This window comes from Corticium candelabrum, chromosome 11 (assembly GCF_963422355.1).
Source record: "Corticium candelabrum chromosome 11, ooCorCand1.1, whole genome shotgun sequence".
Lineage (NCBI taxonomy): Eukaryota > Metazoa > Porifera > Homoscleromorpha > Homosclerophorida > Plakinidae > Corticium > Corticium candelabrum.
The window spans coordinates 3460407-3474660 of NC_085095.1; the positions used below are offsets into that span (position 1 = coordinate 3460407).

The 14254-nt window shown below is 41.7% G+C and overlaps 1 protein-coding gene across 1 annotated transcript; it reads right to left on the bottom strand.

Moving 5' to 3' along the window:
- Positions 1 to 932: 932 nt before the first annotated feature.
- Positions 933 to 2080, bottom strand: LOC134187436 (uncharacterized protein K02A2.6-like). Its single transcript, XM_062655555.1, has one exon. It carries the CDS (start codon positions 1531 to 1533, stop codon positions 1009 to 1011), a length of 525 nt encoding a protein of 174 aa, XP_062511539.1. The 5' UTR covers positions 1534 to 2080; the 3' UTR covers positions 933 to 1008.
- Between the last annotated feature and the right edge of the window lie 12174 nt (positions 2081 to 14254).

Consider the following 14254-nt stretch of genomic DNA (forward strand, 5'->3'; position numbering starts at 1 on the left):
GACGTCACCTGGGCGAGAATTATTATATCCGCCACAGTGCTGTTCTCTCCGAGTGCCAGAGTGATCCTCAAGTAGTGTGTGAAAGATGACATCACATAACGCATCATGGCGTTTAATTCTCAGGTTACCATAGCCGCAACCTAACACATGATCTCCGTAGGCATCTATTATTGAACCACATGGACATCTAGTAGAGAGAGAAGGAAAAATTGGAATTCCTAGCCGTAAACGTAAAGCAATCACATATTCCTCTGCAGACATGACGAGGCCCAAATTTCTGTTAGGGATTGCCCGCAGCCATGCGCCTGCATGAGGAGTTGATATAGCGTTTAGACGTGCTTGGTCGCGTATACTGACTGAGTTCTTAATGTCAGATAAAAGTGACTTGTCGAAAATCTCTTGCAAATCATGTTGACTTGCTCCGCCGAGGTCAACATCAGCGGTAGACAGGAGAGTAGACAGCAGCTGTTCACGAGACGATACCTCATCTGGGAAAAGCAGATCTGGAACATCAGGATTAGTGATTGGCCCTTCACTGCTCCTCAAAACAGGTGGCTTAGCACACCCCAAGAGACGAATACTCAAATCCCGTGTAAAATTGCAACTGCCTACGAAAGCGAGTGCGGAAGTTCTACAGGTTTCTCTCAAACCCAAACCACCGAGACGGATTGGCAATGTGGCCTGTTTCCACGCGACGTCATATATATATATTTATATTTATAACTTACAGAAGAGCGGTCACTCATTTTCATGTTTGGTTTCAACCACCGTTTTAGTCTGTGACAGTTAACTTTGTTTTTAGGACTTTTGACGTGCTATCTTGTAGTCTGAATCTTCCTTTACCCAAATCTTCTACGACTACGAAAGATCCCATAAACTGGACTTCCATTTTCCTCCTTTCCGTCCCACATTTTTCATTTCCTGAAGAAGTACTTGCTCTCCTACCTACATTCAAATGGCAAGCAGACTGTCAACATTGTCATTGTAGTCAGAATTCATTCGATTAAGTTATTTAATTGAATGTCTGTTGCACACTCTTCTTACCTTGAGATTTGTTCTTGTATTGTGCTTTATATCATACTGCCGTTTCTGTCTAGCCTGAGCGGTTTCTATATTTTTCTTGGCTTGTGCGCGAATCTTCTCCTGAATGCCAATCATAGTCTTCACTTTCTCGTTTAGAGATAACTCTCGAGAAGTTTCTTCTTCTCTAACAAAGCTGATGTCAATGGGAAGCTTTGCTTCACAACTGCACATGAGAAAAAATGGCGTGTACTTCGTTGATTGCTGTCGGCTCGTAAGAACATTGTCAATCAACTGATCCCAATCGTCTTGTCTTTCGTTGACTAGCTTCTGCAACGCTGCTTTTAGAGTTTGATTAAGCCTTTCATCTAATCCGTTGGGCTGAGGATGATAGGCGCTCGTGACAAGATGGCGAAAGCCTGTCAGCTCTTCTAGTCTGTTCATTACTTGATTGCAAAATTTCCTTCCCTGGTCTGTGATGATTTCTTCTGGAGAGCCATGACGAAGAATCATCTTGTACAAAAAGCCAAGGGTGTGACAAGATTCCTTGGTTGGAATAGCCGCAGCTTCTACCCACTTCGAGAAGTAGTGTATCAATGTCACGCAAACCGATTGCCGCTGCTGCTAACTGGAAATTCAATCAGGTCAATCCCGGCCTTTTTCCAAGTGTCCGTCACAGGAATATGATGTAGAGATGGCGCTGGTGTGCCGAACTTTCTCTTGGAACTTTGACATACTTCACAATGTTTTATCTATTGAAACAGTTAGCAAAGTAATCTACATGTAAGTAGTAATCACTAACCCATTCTGATGTACCGTTGTATATATTTTTCCAATAGTATCTTGCCGTGATTTTGTCAACAGTTCTGTCTCTTCCGAAGTGACACCCACCAACTTTTTGCCATCGCGGCATGCTTCCAGTATTCTCAACTTGGTTGTTTTGTCGGAAATAACCTTAGCAAGTAGAAAAGTGAGGCAGAGAAATAGTTTATGTACTTCGCATCACACCTGTCTAAGTCTTGGCTCCCCAGTTTTAGGACTATCTTTGTAGTGAAGAACACCAGAAAGCAACTCAAACTTTTTGGATCGTTTTCGAATGACCCCCTTTCCCTGCTTTGCTTGATGCAGCCGGATATTGACTATTAGACAAGTAGGCGAAGACTTCGTACATTTTCGTCTCGGCACTCTCGTTTGCAATATCGCCGACATGAGCCTCCTCCATCGTGTGTTCAGAGCTACAATTGATTAGCCGTCCAGTGCTATGCATGGCTATATATATATATATATATATATATATATATATATATATATATATATATATATATAAACAGCATCACTACTGCTTCAGTTTATTCATACCTTATTTCCTCGGTCCTTCTCTGTCTCATTTCCAGGTGTCTCCTTCTGGAAACAATTAGCCAATGTTGAGTTTGACAATTAACGGAATTGAAGTGTTAATTGCACGTACTATTTTTGGTTTGGTTAGTAAGTTGCATTTTCTCTGCCTAGACCCTTGAGAGCAATGGTAGAGCTTCAGTCGTGTGCTGTTGACTGCCTTCTTCAGGCAGACTCCATCCTTTAACAATTTGTACACACCATTGGTCACAGCCTAAAAATGGAGAAGGGACCTTCCCATCTTGATTCCAACTTTCCACCTTTACGGCCCTCTAGTCTTAAGTTTTTGACAAGGACCAGGTCTTTCACTTGTATGCATGTAATAGCACACTTCTGGAGTGTGCCTGGCATCAAAGTAATTATTCTGCCGTGCTTGAGATGTCTTAATGTTTCTTGACGATTTTTGGTGAATAGATTTTTGCACTTCTGGCATTGTTGCTATTTGTCTTCTACAGTCATGTGGTTGTCTGTCTCGGTGTATGTCGCTAGTATAGTTTGCTCCATTTCTAATGGGAGGCGAGCCTCTCTTCCATGTGTGATTGAGAAGGAAGTACAATATGTTGACTCGTGGACAGTTGTTCGATACGCAAACAGAATCCCATCAAGAAGCTCATCGCAATCTTTCTGGTCAGAGTCGAATTTGCTTGGCTACTGTCTCCTGGAGGGTCCTGTTGAGTCTTTCTATCAATCCATTTGTTTGAGGATGATATGCTGTAGATATGCGGTGTTTGACACCAGTTAGACTGTGCAGGTGTTCACTGATAGAATTAGCAAATTCTCTTCCGTGATCTGTGATCTGGATTTTCATACAACCATGTCGACAGATCATCTGAATCAAGACACATGCTTTTCTTGTGTGGTGTTTGTTGTGTTATTAGTATATTTAGTACATACTTTGTACACAAACAGAGCCAATGTTTGTCCAGTCTTGTTTGGTATTGCTTCTGCTTCTGGCCATTTGCTGAAGTAGTCGTTCAATGTAATAATGTATTTGTTGCTACTGCGAGATGTTGTTAAGGGTTCAACAAGGTCTACTCCAACTTGAAGCCATACCTTGGGTTGTACTGGAATTGGATGAAGACTTGATGCAGTTTTGTCCAATTTTTTGTTCACACGTTGACATGTGTCACAGCACTGAATCTAGTAAATATCTCTGGGTAAGTGACACTTAATTAATTAACTAACAAATTCTAATTGATGTTTACCAAGCTGTCTACGTCTGTTTTCATCCCTTTCCAGTAGTAGCGAGATGTCAGCTTACTGATAGTTTTGGTTCTCCCAAAATGTCCTCCCATGACTTGAGCTTGTTTGTTTCACATAAACCCTCATGAGAGGCTCTCAGCAAACGATGCTGCTCAGTCTTTTCCTCTATGACACGCCTCATGTTCACTGGGTTTCCACCATGATAGTACAACGTACCATTTCGGAGGTTGAAGCTAGCTGCTTTTCTACGAATTGACGTTGTGCTGTTTTTTATCAGAGGTGTGGGCAGCAATGTACTGACCAGTTCTCAGATACTCGTAGACGTCTGCGTAGCTGGAAGTGGACGTAAAGGCTGGAGTGTTTAGGTCTGACTCATCAAACTGGCTGAGAATGTCGTCGCAGTTGAAAGAAAAGTCATTGGAGGCGTTGCCAGACATGTAGATGAAACGCGGAATTAAACTACTCGCCAAATTGTATATCGTCCGTTACTGCTTCACACTACCCGCCAAATGGTATAGCATGCGCTACTGCTTCACACGGAATCTGCCTGGGAGATTGTATAGCGAGGTTTTAGCCACAGAACGAAGTGAAGCCGTTGACTGAAGACTACTGGTTCCGTCTGTCTGCGTCTGAAGATCATGATGCTTTGCAAGAAGCTACAGGTTTGTCTATTTCACTATTAAGTGAGCGATTGACGTAATTTCACGCTGCATTTGGCTCCACAACGACCTGTATTAAACGTAGAAATCAGTTTGGTGGTAAGGTGTTTGTTTCGTTGAGAACCTTCAACTCGGACCAAATGGGCCAAGAGGGGACAGAATGGGCTTGGAATATTCTGTCCGCCCAAACAGGATAGGCCGGCCAATTTGGTCCAGGGGGACAGTTTGGATGGGGGACGGAATGTTCCATTACACCGACAACTCTGCCTGCAGTGAAGGCAGTATATATAGATGTTTATCTAGACACGATTCTCTTAAATGATCCTTTAGAATGACCATGCTGCTGTGTATGTGTGGCTGCACTCGTGACTATTACCGTTTCTTCAATGAATATTATCGTCACTCAAGCACCATTACGCTATCTCACTTTGACTAAATGAAAATTTCACATGTACTTAAATTTTACAGCAACTCAGTCAGTTGGTAGTTGAGGTAACCAGTGAAAGAAAAGAATCAAAGCAATGGCTAATTTATTACTCCATATTTATTTACAGTAGTTTACCACTCTGACCATATTTCCAGTCGAAAGCCCGTAAATGCTCTACGTCGGTTGCATGCTGAACGGCACAAAAGGACTGTTACTTTTTTGAAGTGTGATTAAAATTAAGATTACAAAGATAGGAGATAGAGGTAATTGGAAGCCTGTGCAAACAGGAGTGATTATGGCACATATTAAGATCTGTACTTAAAGTATACGAGAAATTAATCAATGCTATAGTCACAAAGTTCTGCTAACATAAAGACTTACTCAAGATTGCCTTGAAAATCTCTTTAGAGTTGTAAGATTGAAAAGTACTATTAAATCACCACTGGCATTCCAGTATGCCTAATATTAAAGATCATTAGTGTATTTCAGTTCTAGAAACCACCATGCATGCAATTTACAATTACGTCAGCAGCATTCAGGAAGATGATCGAGATATTTTTACAGAAAAGTTCTATTCAATCACCACTGGCATTCCAGTATGCCTTAATAAAGATAATTACCGTATTACCTCGCTTAGAAGAGCATGCTCTTATAGCGCGAGGTTGAGCAGACTGCCCTTATGCCTCGAGGTATAAGGGCATGCCCTTTCAGGCGAGGGAAAAAGCTGTTGTGGTATCCTGGTAACAAGCATGCACACAAAGCAAATACTGATTCTCGTCTACTACCTAAAAAACCTAAGCAAGCATGCAACCGTTCTATGCACATATTATCTAATGACTGTCTTCATATTATAAAGCATCTTAATCCTAATTTTCTTCCCTGTCTTCATCACTGCGTTCTTCCTCACTGCCATCTTTCTCATCTTTCGTCCTCACTGCCATCTCATTCGTTCCTTTGCTTGACCCATCGCCGAAGATTACTTCGCGGTACGCCGCTGTCTCTTGCTGCTCTTGATAGGTTCCCTCCGTACTCATCTTACTTTTCTATCGCAGAAAGCTTCCTCTTCACCGTATACGAAATTCTAGCCTTTCTCTCTGTACTTTCAGTTTCTGTTTCAGTAACCTCCAACTCCTCTGCAAACTCCTCCGACGCCATCTGGTAAATTGCTAAACTGCGCAAGCGCTGACGTTTTCAGGTCCAGGTGTTCGAGGCTACCTCACTTATACGGGCATGCTCTTACAGTTGCAGAGTGTCGTGAACACAATTTCTGCTCAACCTCACCTACAAGAGCATGCCCTTCTAAGCGAAGTAATACGGTAGTGTGTTTCAGTTCTAGAAATCACCATCCATGCAATTACATATACGTCATGGCAGCTTTGAGGAAGATGATCGAGACTTTGCTGTTAGCCTTATAGATCAGGCTAAAAAGATATATATATATATATATATATATATATATATATATATATATATATATATATATATATATGAGAAGCAGAAATAATGCAGCTGGAGTTGTTGAAAGTAGAGTGCGGAGAATCTTGAAAATGCTGAGCTAGACAGCTTCTGTTAACTCAGAGAGTGGATGAGTTGTCTCGCGTATCAGAGTATGCGGACCGGAGGTTACATGCATGAGAAGAATTACTCAACGATCGATAACTTGCAAGAGTGGGCACGTTTTTATCAAGCCTGGTGCCGCAGTCTGGCACCAAGTTGACACATCGGTGCCAAAACCATGAAGACAAGGAATCTTAACATGCATTTCAATGAATCTACTCTAATATGTACGTCTAAGCTACTACGTGATCAAGAACTTTCACAAGTGGAAACTCACTAACGTTGCTAAGCAACAGCCATGCACGCGTTAAGTGTTATACCTGTCAGTGTCGTTCTAAAATCATTCTTAACATAGTTCATAGTACAAAATCCTCGTTCGCAATGACAGGTGTTGGGTGTCAGTGTCATAATCAGTATTGCCAACTTCTTTGTATTGCCAAGTTGTTTGTAATCGTCAAAATTTCGATATAAGTCACACCAGAAGCCAATTACGTCATCTACTTTCTCTCCATTAGTTTCGTCAGCATTCTTGTGCGAGTCCTCAAACAGATAATCCAGGAGTTCATCATTCCTGTACGCGTGGTAACCTCTTTCAACAACACCATAAATCGTGCAATAAGAGAACTGATATCAATGACACGATTCTTTCATCAACTCATCTAGTTGAAGTGCCCTGTCGAGAGCAACACGTTCCATCAGAGTACGAATAAGGGCTTGAATTTTGGAATACGACTCAAAAACTCAAAGATTATACCGTTTCTGTTGTGACACTGGACATTGACTTCACGTAAAATAGGTAGATAGGCGTGCAAGAAGAATAAATAGAATAGGAATGTTGCCTCTCAGAGCTTTTCATAGAGTTATATTGCATTTCCTTCGAACAACTGGCCTATTTGCGCCATTGACTCTCTTTCAAAGTATTCAGTGAGCGTAGATCGTAGAGATACCAATCGACAACCACGATCGCTTAGAGAAAGCCATCTGACCTTGTGTTAGTTTATTAGTTTCACATATTTCTCTCCCTTTAGCTCCAGAATTGATTTTAACTGGCTTTGGCTTACAGCTGAGTATTTGAAGTGCTTTAGCACAGCATCTATTGTTTCGTTTACGTGCTGCGGAATTTGTGTCACCATTTTCTGTGATGTCGGACAAGCGGTGACATATTTATAGTTGACATAACAACACGATTACTCCACAATGCTACAGTGGTTTACAAAGATTGATACACTTCAAATGAAAATAAGTTCTTGTGTGACAAGTAACCGGCTTGATCTGTCCTTCCTTTGTGTCTATGAAGCGCGCATAGACAATTACCTCTTCCAACACGGACTTATCAGTTGATTCATCCAACATGTAGCCCCAAAACAAAGCTCTATTTAGATCATCTCTCACTTTTCGCATAAGAACGCGTGGATATTAACTATCCTGCGAGTGATCATTCTTCTGCTACAGGCCATTTGCTTAAATACATCTGATTCAGGATCTGCACACTTTGCGAACTCCAAATAGTGCTCACAATCAGATAGAGGCTTTTTTGTGCTTCCCGATAACAAATGCCAGCTTGTACGATGCTAGATTGATATTCTGCTTGGGATGTGTGAGCTTTTTAAGTTGCGTTTGCTGTAATTTTATTTCAGTTTATACTTCAAACAAGAAGTTTCTTTCTGCTGTCGGAGTACTCTTTCTTTGTTAGGCGTGCGTGCTTTCGATCATGGTGCTTTTTTATTGTATCTATCTTCAAACTTTTCAGTCGACAGGAGCAGAGCATGCATACCATTTCATTGGCTGCCTCATCAAAATTCATCAGCCAGTTTATCCTCCATTCAGGTTTGTAAACTCGTTCTGCTGCAGCTCCGTGCTGACATGGTCTTTTTGCTGAACCCTCCGTACCCGTACCACTAGCAGTAGATATTGATTCACAATCTGCTCTCCTCTCAGATTCAGTCGTTCCATAGGTCTCCGCGGTATCATAACAGCTGACAAATAAGGGCAGAAGATTAGCTAGTGTTGCATTTGAAGAGCAAGGAATGTCCACAGCAAAAGCGGTGGCGTTGTCGTTTGTCTCCACTGGCACGTGACAGTCGGACCGGGACGTACTATTAGGAGCGCCCTGGATTTCAACGGCTAACCTTCACAAGAAGTTCGACGGCCACAGGTCTGCCTACAGAACTCTTCAAGCCGTTTTTGAGCCATGTCGTTTAATGTGGAGAGGTTGGCGTCTGCTGTCTCCGTGAAATCATGTGGACATCATGCCTACGACACGTGCTTGCAGTCGTCACGACAATGCAGATATTGCATTTCAACTGGTCCAGCGATTTATTCAATTAATGGGTAATGACATTAGACTAGATACCGACTCCAGAAGGTCGGAGTGACAATTTATTTTATCAAGTCTGAAGGCATTTGTGTCGCCAAGACAAGGCACGAGTGGTGCCAATGGCCCAGTGCTGTCGGCAATTTTGGCACCATAGCGACAAATGCCCACCCCTGGATAAGGAGGCGCTAGCGACGTCTGGGCTATTAGTCCTTTCCGACGTTACTTTGCAGTGTTTAGGTAACAGTGTTACTCTATAATGTTGTACACCAATTGTGGGCCTACATCTCTAGTACCGTCATCAAGTATTGAATTTTCCATCTCAAGAGAAACAATTCTGTTGTCTTTGCAGTCATTGAACTGACGACAGACATGTGGAGAAACCACAGTGGAAAACAATGATCTTCTGGACAGCTTTGCTGTATCTAGACCATTATGTACAAGCTCTATATCGTTAGATATAGTAGTACGTTTACTTGGAGACGTTTCAGACTCGCTACTTCCATACGCATCTTGAAGTGTTTGGAAAACATTGGAAAGTTGTGAACTTGGGGTTAAAAAAATTGAGACTGTGGCAGGTCAGTGTGAGAATCTAAGCAGAGTTAGGTTATTTTGCTAGTTTAATTTCTACATTAATTCTCAAGCCATAGATTGATGACTCTCCTACCGTCGACCTAGAGGATCTACTATGTCTTCTGTAAAATTTTCTTGAAGTGTTAGAAAGTTTGCAAATTATTTAATTAATTTAATATGAAAAATTAATTATTCAAACAATGACCTTGTTTATTCAGGCAAGAAGCCTGTAACTGCCCACGTGACTTCTCACTCCCTAATTGCGTAAATGAAAATTGAAAAATCACAACAAACAAAATTAATTTTCCGAACCAGTGTTATCAGCAAAATGGTCATCAAACTCAATAAAATCGCCTGTTCTCACACAAAGGTCTGTTTAGGCACGCAAACCTTTGCTTATGTGCCTGTGTTGACACCAACCTTCTAAATCCGTGTATGTTGTGGTACTTCCTCTATCTGAATCAACTGTGTCTTTTTTCTGTAGGATTAAGTTAATTAAAATTGAAGGAAAACATGTACAGAACTATATTCTATATAGCACCTTGGGAAGCAGAGGCGATTGGATTTTCTGAAGACTCTCTTTCTTTTATCATGTTCGCAGTTGCATGCAAATATACGACACCATATGTACATGCAGTGAGTAAACCCAGCAAACTGCATGACCCTCTTCAAGTTTCTGATGATGTCTTCGGTAAATAGTTTTGCAGATAAAACGCAGCAGCGAACTCTCCTTGTGCAGTCTCCGTGACGAGACTTCCTTATTTTGTTTCACTGCTTGTAATATATAACAGGTTAATCACTTCAAACCTCTTGATGAACTGCTTGACCGAGGCAATAGATTTCTCCAGCGAACTTAGGTCAAAGAGAGTGATATTTCTTTCTGCCATGACAAGACAGACGTCAGAAAGCGAAATTTTGCGATACCTTCATGACGGATTCCATTTTTGTCTTTAAATGTGACGTCAGGTCTGAGAATCTGCAGCACCTATAACCAATAAGTTATCAATTAATTAGCACTATCAAAATATACAACTGCAGTGAAACAAAACAGAAATCCGACTTCCTTTTTGCTGACAGGTATCAAACTGATATAACTTAGACTTAGTGTAAGACAATTGATAACTACAAAGCACATACCCTTGAACAAGAGAGCACAGACTGTTTCCAAATGTTGTCCAAAACGTTTCCTAGCGTTGAGGAAGGCAGAGAAAATGACGATTCCTCTCGCTAGAATCGCTCGTCTCAAAATGATTCCATATTTGATCTTCGGGAACTGTGTTGTCAAGCTGCGACGACAGCTGTACAGTATAGACGCAAACAGAATCATTATCTATTTTATACTTAGTAGTTGTATGTATACCGCTTTATCTCACTCAACTTCACGTGCATGCAATTGAGCATCCTTATCTTAGTTAATTCATCTATAAGCAGTTGTAGTAGCTAACGGTCTTAAGTCTTTTCTTAGATTATACCGTCTGTGACTGTTATCCTTAGTTAAGGTTATCTATATAAAAAATACGACATATAAAATTAATACACTAGTAGCATGCACGTTAATTCAAGAATCTCGCATACTGTAAACGTGGAAATTTTCGCGTGATGAAAATTTTCGCTATTTTCGCGGTTGGAGTTTTGTCCGCGAAAATAAACACGACGCGAAAATTTATGAAGGCGTGGCCCATTCCTCACGTGACATCCCCGTGCAAAGTCCCGTATAAGGGATACTGTCTACTAGTAGCAAACTTTATACTGATAGTACTGTATACTGTAGAAGTACTGCTGTTAGTACTCTACTCAAACTACTGAATCAAGATAATGTCTGCACCCTTCATAGTTGCATTTGCTAAGCCATTTCCATTGAGAGCAAAATCAAGAAACTCTGCCATGTGCAGAATACCAATGTCATCTAATGAAGCTACAGCTGTGGAGGCACCAAGCTTCATACCACTGCCATGCTGTGTTTGACAGCAACACAGCAAGACACATCTTGCGAGGATCGAATGCAATTGCGACTGAAAAGTGACTTGGCATTACAAGTACACCGGTATGGACTGCCTGCTCCAACAGCTCTGTCTCGGATAGTCAGCAGATCTTGTTTGAACTGGTCGTAATCCCACACGCCAAAATCTCCTCCTCTGGCAATTTTCACGTTCATATCCGAACAGGCCCTCTATCGCACCGTAAACGGACAAAAAGCCTCTGCACCCAGCACTATCATAACGCTTGTTGCCTTATTCAATACATGCAACGAAAGCTCTGATGTTCTGTTGTGATGGTTCTACAGTACCACTATTGGGTACTTGCACACAAACTAGCATAATCTGGGTAGCTACACAAATAGATATAACCGTGCAAGCATTGCTGCCATTTCGCCCATTCAACGTTGACTGGCAGAATTGTGATGGTAATACATAAGAAATAACTGACTTGAAGTATTCTAAAATCAATGCAACAGAGGCATCATTGCAAAGGTCATCTGCACACTGGTCATAGGACTTTACTTCTTGGACTGCGAAGGAGTAGTAACAGACACTGACTGTTTTGCTGAAGCAATACAAGGAAGGGGCAAGGGCATGCATAGACCAGCCTGAGAAAACCCACTTCTGATGAGCCTAGGACGCTCAGATATTGCCTGATAAGCGTGTACAATCCAGCCAGCATGCAAAGTCTTAATAGATGACAATCTGAGGTCTACAGTAATGTCGCACATAGAAGTACCCTGTCTAGCTGTTGTCTGACCTGATCGCCGTACCAGTTTTGAAATGACTGCCGTAAGTCTTCTTTAAATGACTTATTGACAGTCAAATCCAATGGCTGCAAGTTGTCTATGTAGCACGCTGGCACACACAACACAGAAATGTACCTTGCATCTAGGAATTTTCGTACTGCGTCTGTTCGATGGGCTTTAAAAACATCAACAATCAACAAGCCATGGTGCTTCTCGGGCAGTCCTAATTCCTGTCTTTTCAGGACAATGTATGGGTCGACCACTTTCTCTAGGTAATCTAAAATGGTGCTTTCTGTTGATCAATGGGAAGCAGTATGAGTTATGTTCCAAGAATCAGGAAAGTCATATCTGATATGACAACGATCAGTGGTACCTTGGTAAATCACTTGACTGGGTAGGGTTTCACCCTAACATGTTGACTGCAAGCAATACCGTAATTTCTCGTTTATCATCCAAACCTGCAATAGCAACCTGACAGGACCCTTTCTTTTCCATGGTCCAGTTACCAGAAGGGACCATGCAGACTCCAGTTTGGTCCCAGTTCACAAACATATCTGCTGGGATTTGATGGTTACTCACTACATCTAGAAATTTAAAAACCAAATTTTGTTTTATTTCAGGAAGGTCACCAGATTTCTTTTTGGCAACCTTGGTTCCCTTCCGTTTGATAAAACCCATCCTGTCTAGCATACAAGGATCCCAGTTCTTCGTTGGAATAAAAGAACCTCCAAACTCACCCGGCATGTCCTTTCTTTCGTGGGCGATGATCCCACAAGCAGGTGCTGGGTACACTGACCACACCGCCTGCTTCTCGAAGTTTCAAAATGTAATTCCGTATCATGTGCTTCAATGTATCACCAATCAACAATGGATGTCCACGTTTCTGTCTTGGAAGAGAGACAAGTGGAACTTCACCTGATTGTTGCTTAATCTTCTGGAGGTATTTTTTCTGCATCGAACGAACCGTACTTTCGTTCCCTGGATGACTCAGTACACTACTGAAGTGTCTGGCTGCTCGTGCAACTCCATGATCGCTTGCATAACGAGCAATGCTCAATCGTTCCGAGGCACTGTACACGTAGTACTCACTCTCTCTTTTTCGCTTGCGTTCAGCCCTCGTAGGGGGACCTTCTTCAAGCGACACACAATCATTTGCAGCTTTTACTGTCTTGGAAGGTAGACCGGGAACGTCAGTGGGTTGCGGAAGACATGATCTTCTCTCTACATCCCCCGCTTTACGTAACCAATTCAGCAGCGGCAAGGTGGACCACGTGATGCATAGAACCACGTGACATGCATCAAACCGCAAAAATTTTAACCCGCGAAATGGTCTGATGAAAAAAAACGCGAAAAATTTAAACACGCGAAAATTTCCACGTTTACAGTACATGCAATGCTTACAGTTAGAGCATGGAAAAGAAAAATTCTGTAAGTAACATGAGACCTTCCTACTGCATTCTGAAAAAGGTCCTGTACTTTTTGCAAATTTCTTTGTACTTTGCTCTCCCGCAGTGGCTGAGAAATAACTTTCCAGCTGTAGTCAATACAGTTACAGACTGGTGCACACCTTGTGACAGCTGAACAGTGACGTCATATAAATTCGCCTGATCCTTGCTTGGTTTTACCGTTAGAGGCTTATCAAATTGTATGAAACAGGCTTTGACGCGTATCTAAAAACATTATCGTAAAATCACCATTTACAAATAGTTTAAATTTTTAGTAACGATTTGAAACTCTTTTTATTTGACAGATGCAAGATTACTGTCTCTTACATGTTAAGAATGTTAACGGTTGTGAACCTGTCACTGCTCAGCAGGTCTTGAAGTTGCGGCTCATTGACTGATGCCATAAAACTGCAAGCTGAACTTTCCTGTCTAAGAATGTGACCCCGGTGAGCACCTCCGTAGTTGAGGAGAATGTACTCTTCCAGTTCTTTACCGTCGTTGATGTCGTCAATGAGGTAGTCGAAGGTTGTAGATTTGCCAACTTTTGCACTGTAAACTTCGGTAATTTTTTGGCAGAAGTACTTAGGGTTGCTGCCGAAGATGCTAAGTGCACTTTGACACACCTCGTTTTACCGCAGAGAACTGGGCCGAACGCAATTATTGGAGGATTATCACAACGTTTACGAAAGTTTGCTTCGTAGTTTGCAATAACTGAAGCTCCGGCCAACACAAAAAAAGCCGAAAGAAAATTGTTTTCATAGTTTTGTCGACAGACGTCTACTAGCTTCTTGAGAGGTTCCGTAGTAAGTGGACCTCTAAAGTTGGGAAGAGGTGTTGAAGCTTGTTCTGTCCAGACAAATGGGCTGTGAGCGGTATCATTTCATTTACCGTAGCTGTCGACGTGAACGTGTTTGTTCAAGACGAACACACGCT

Bases quoted from the DNA above. Each gene is read 5' to 3' on its own strand.
- LOC134187436 (XM_062655555.1), bottom strand. From the start codon at position 1,533: ATGATTCTTCGTCATGGCTCTCCAGAAGAAATCATCACAGACCAGGGA.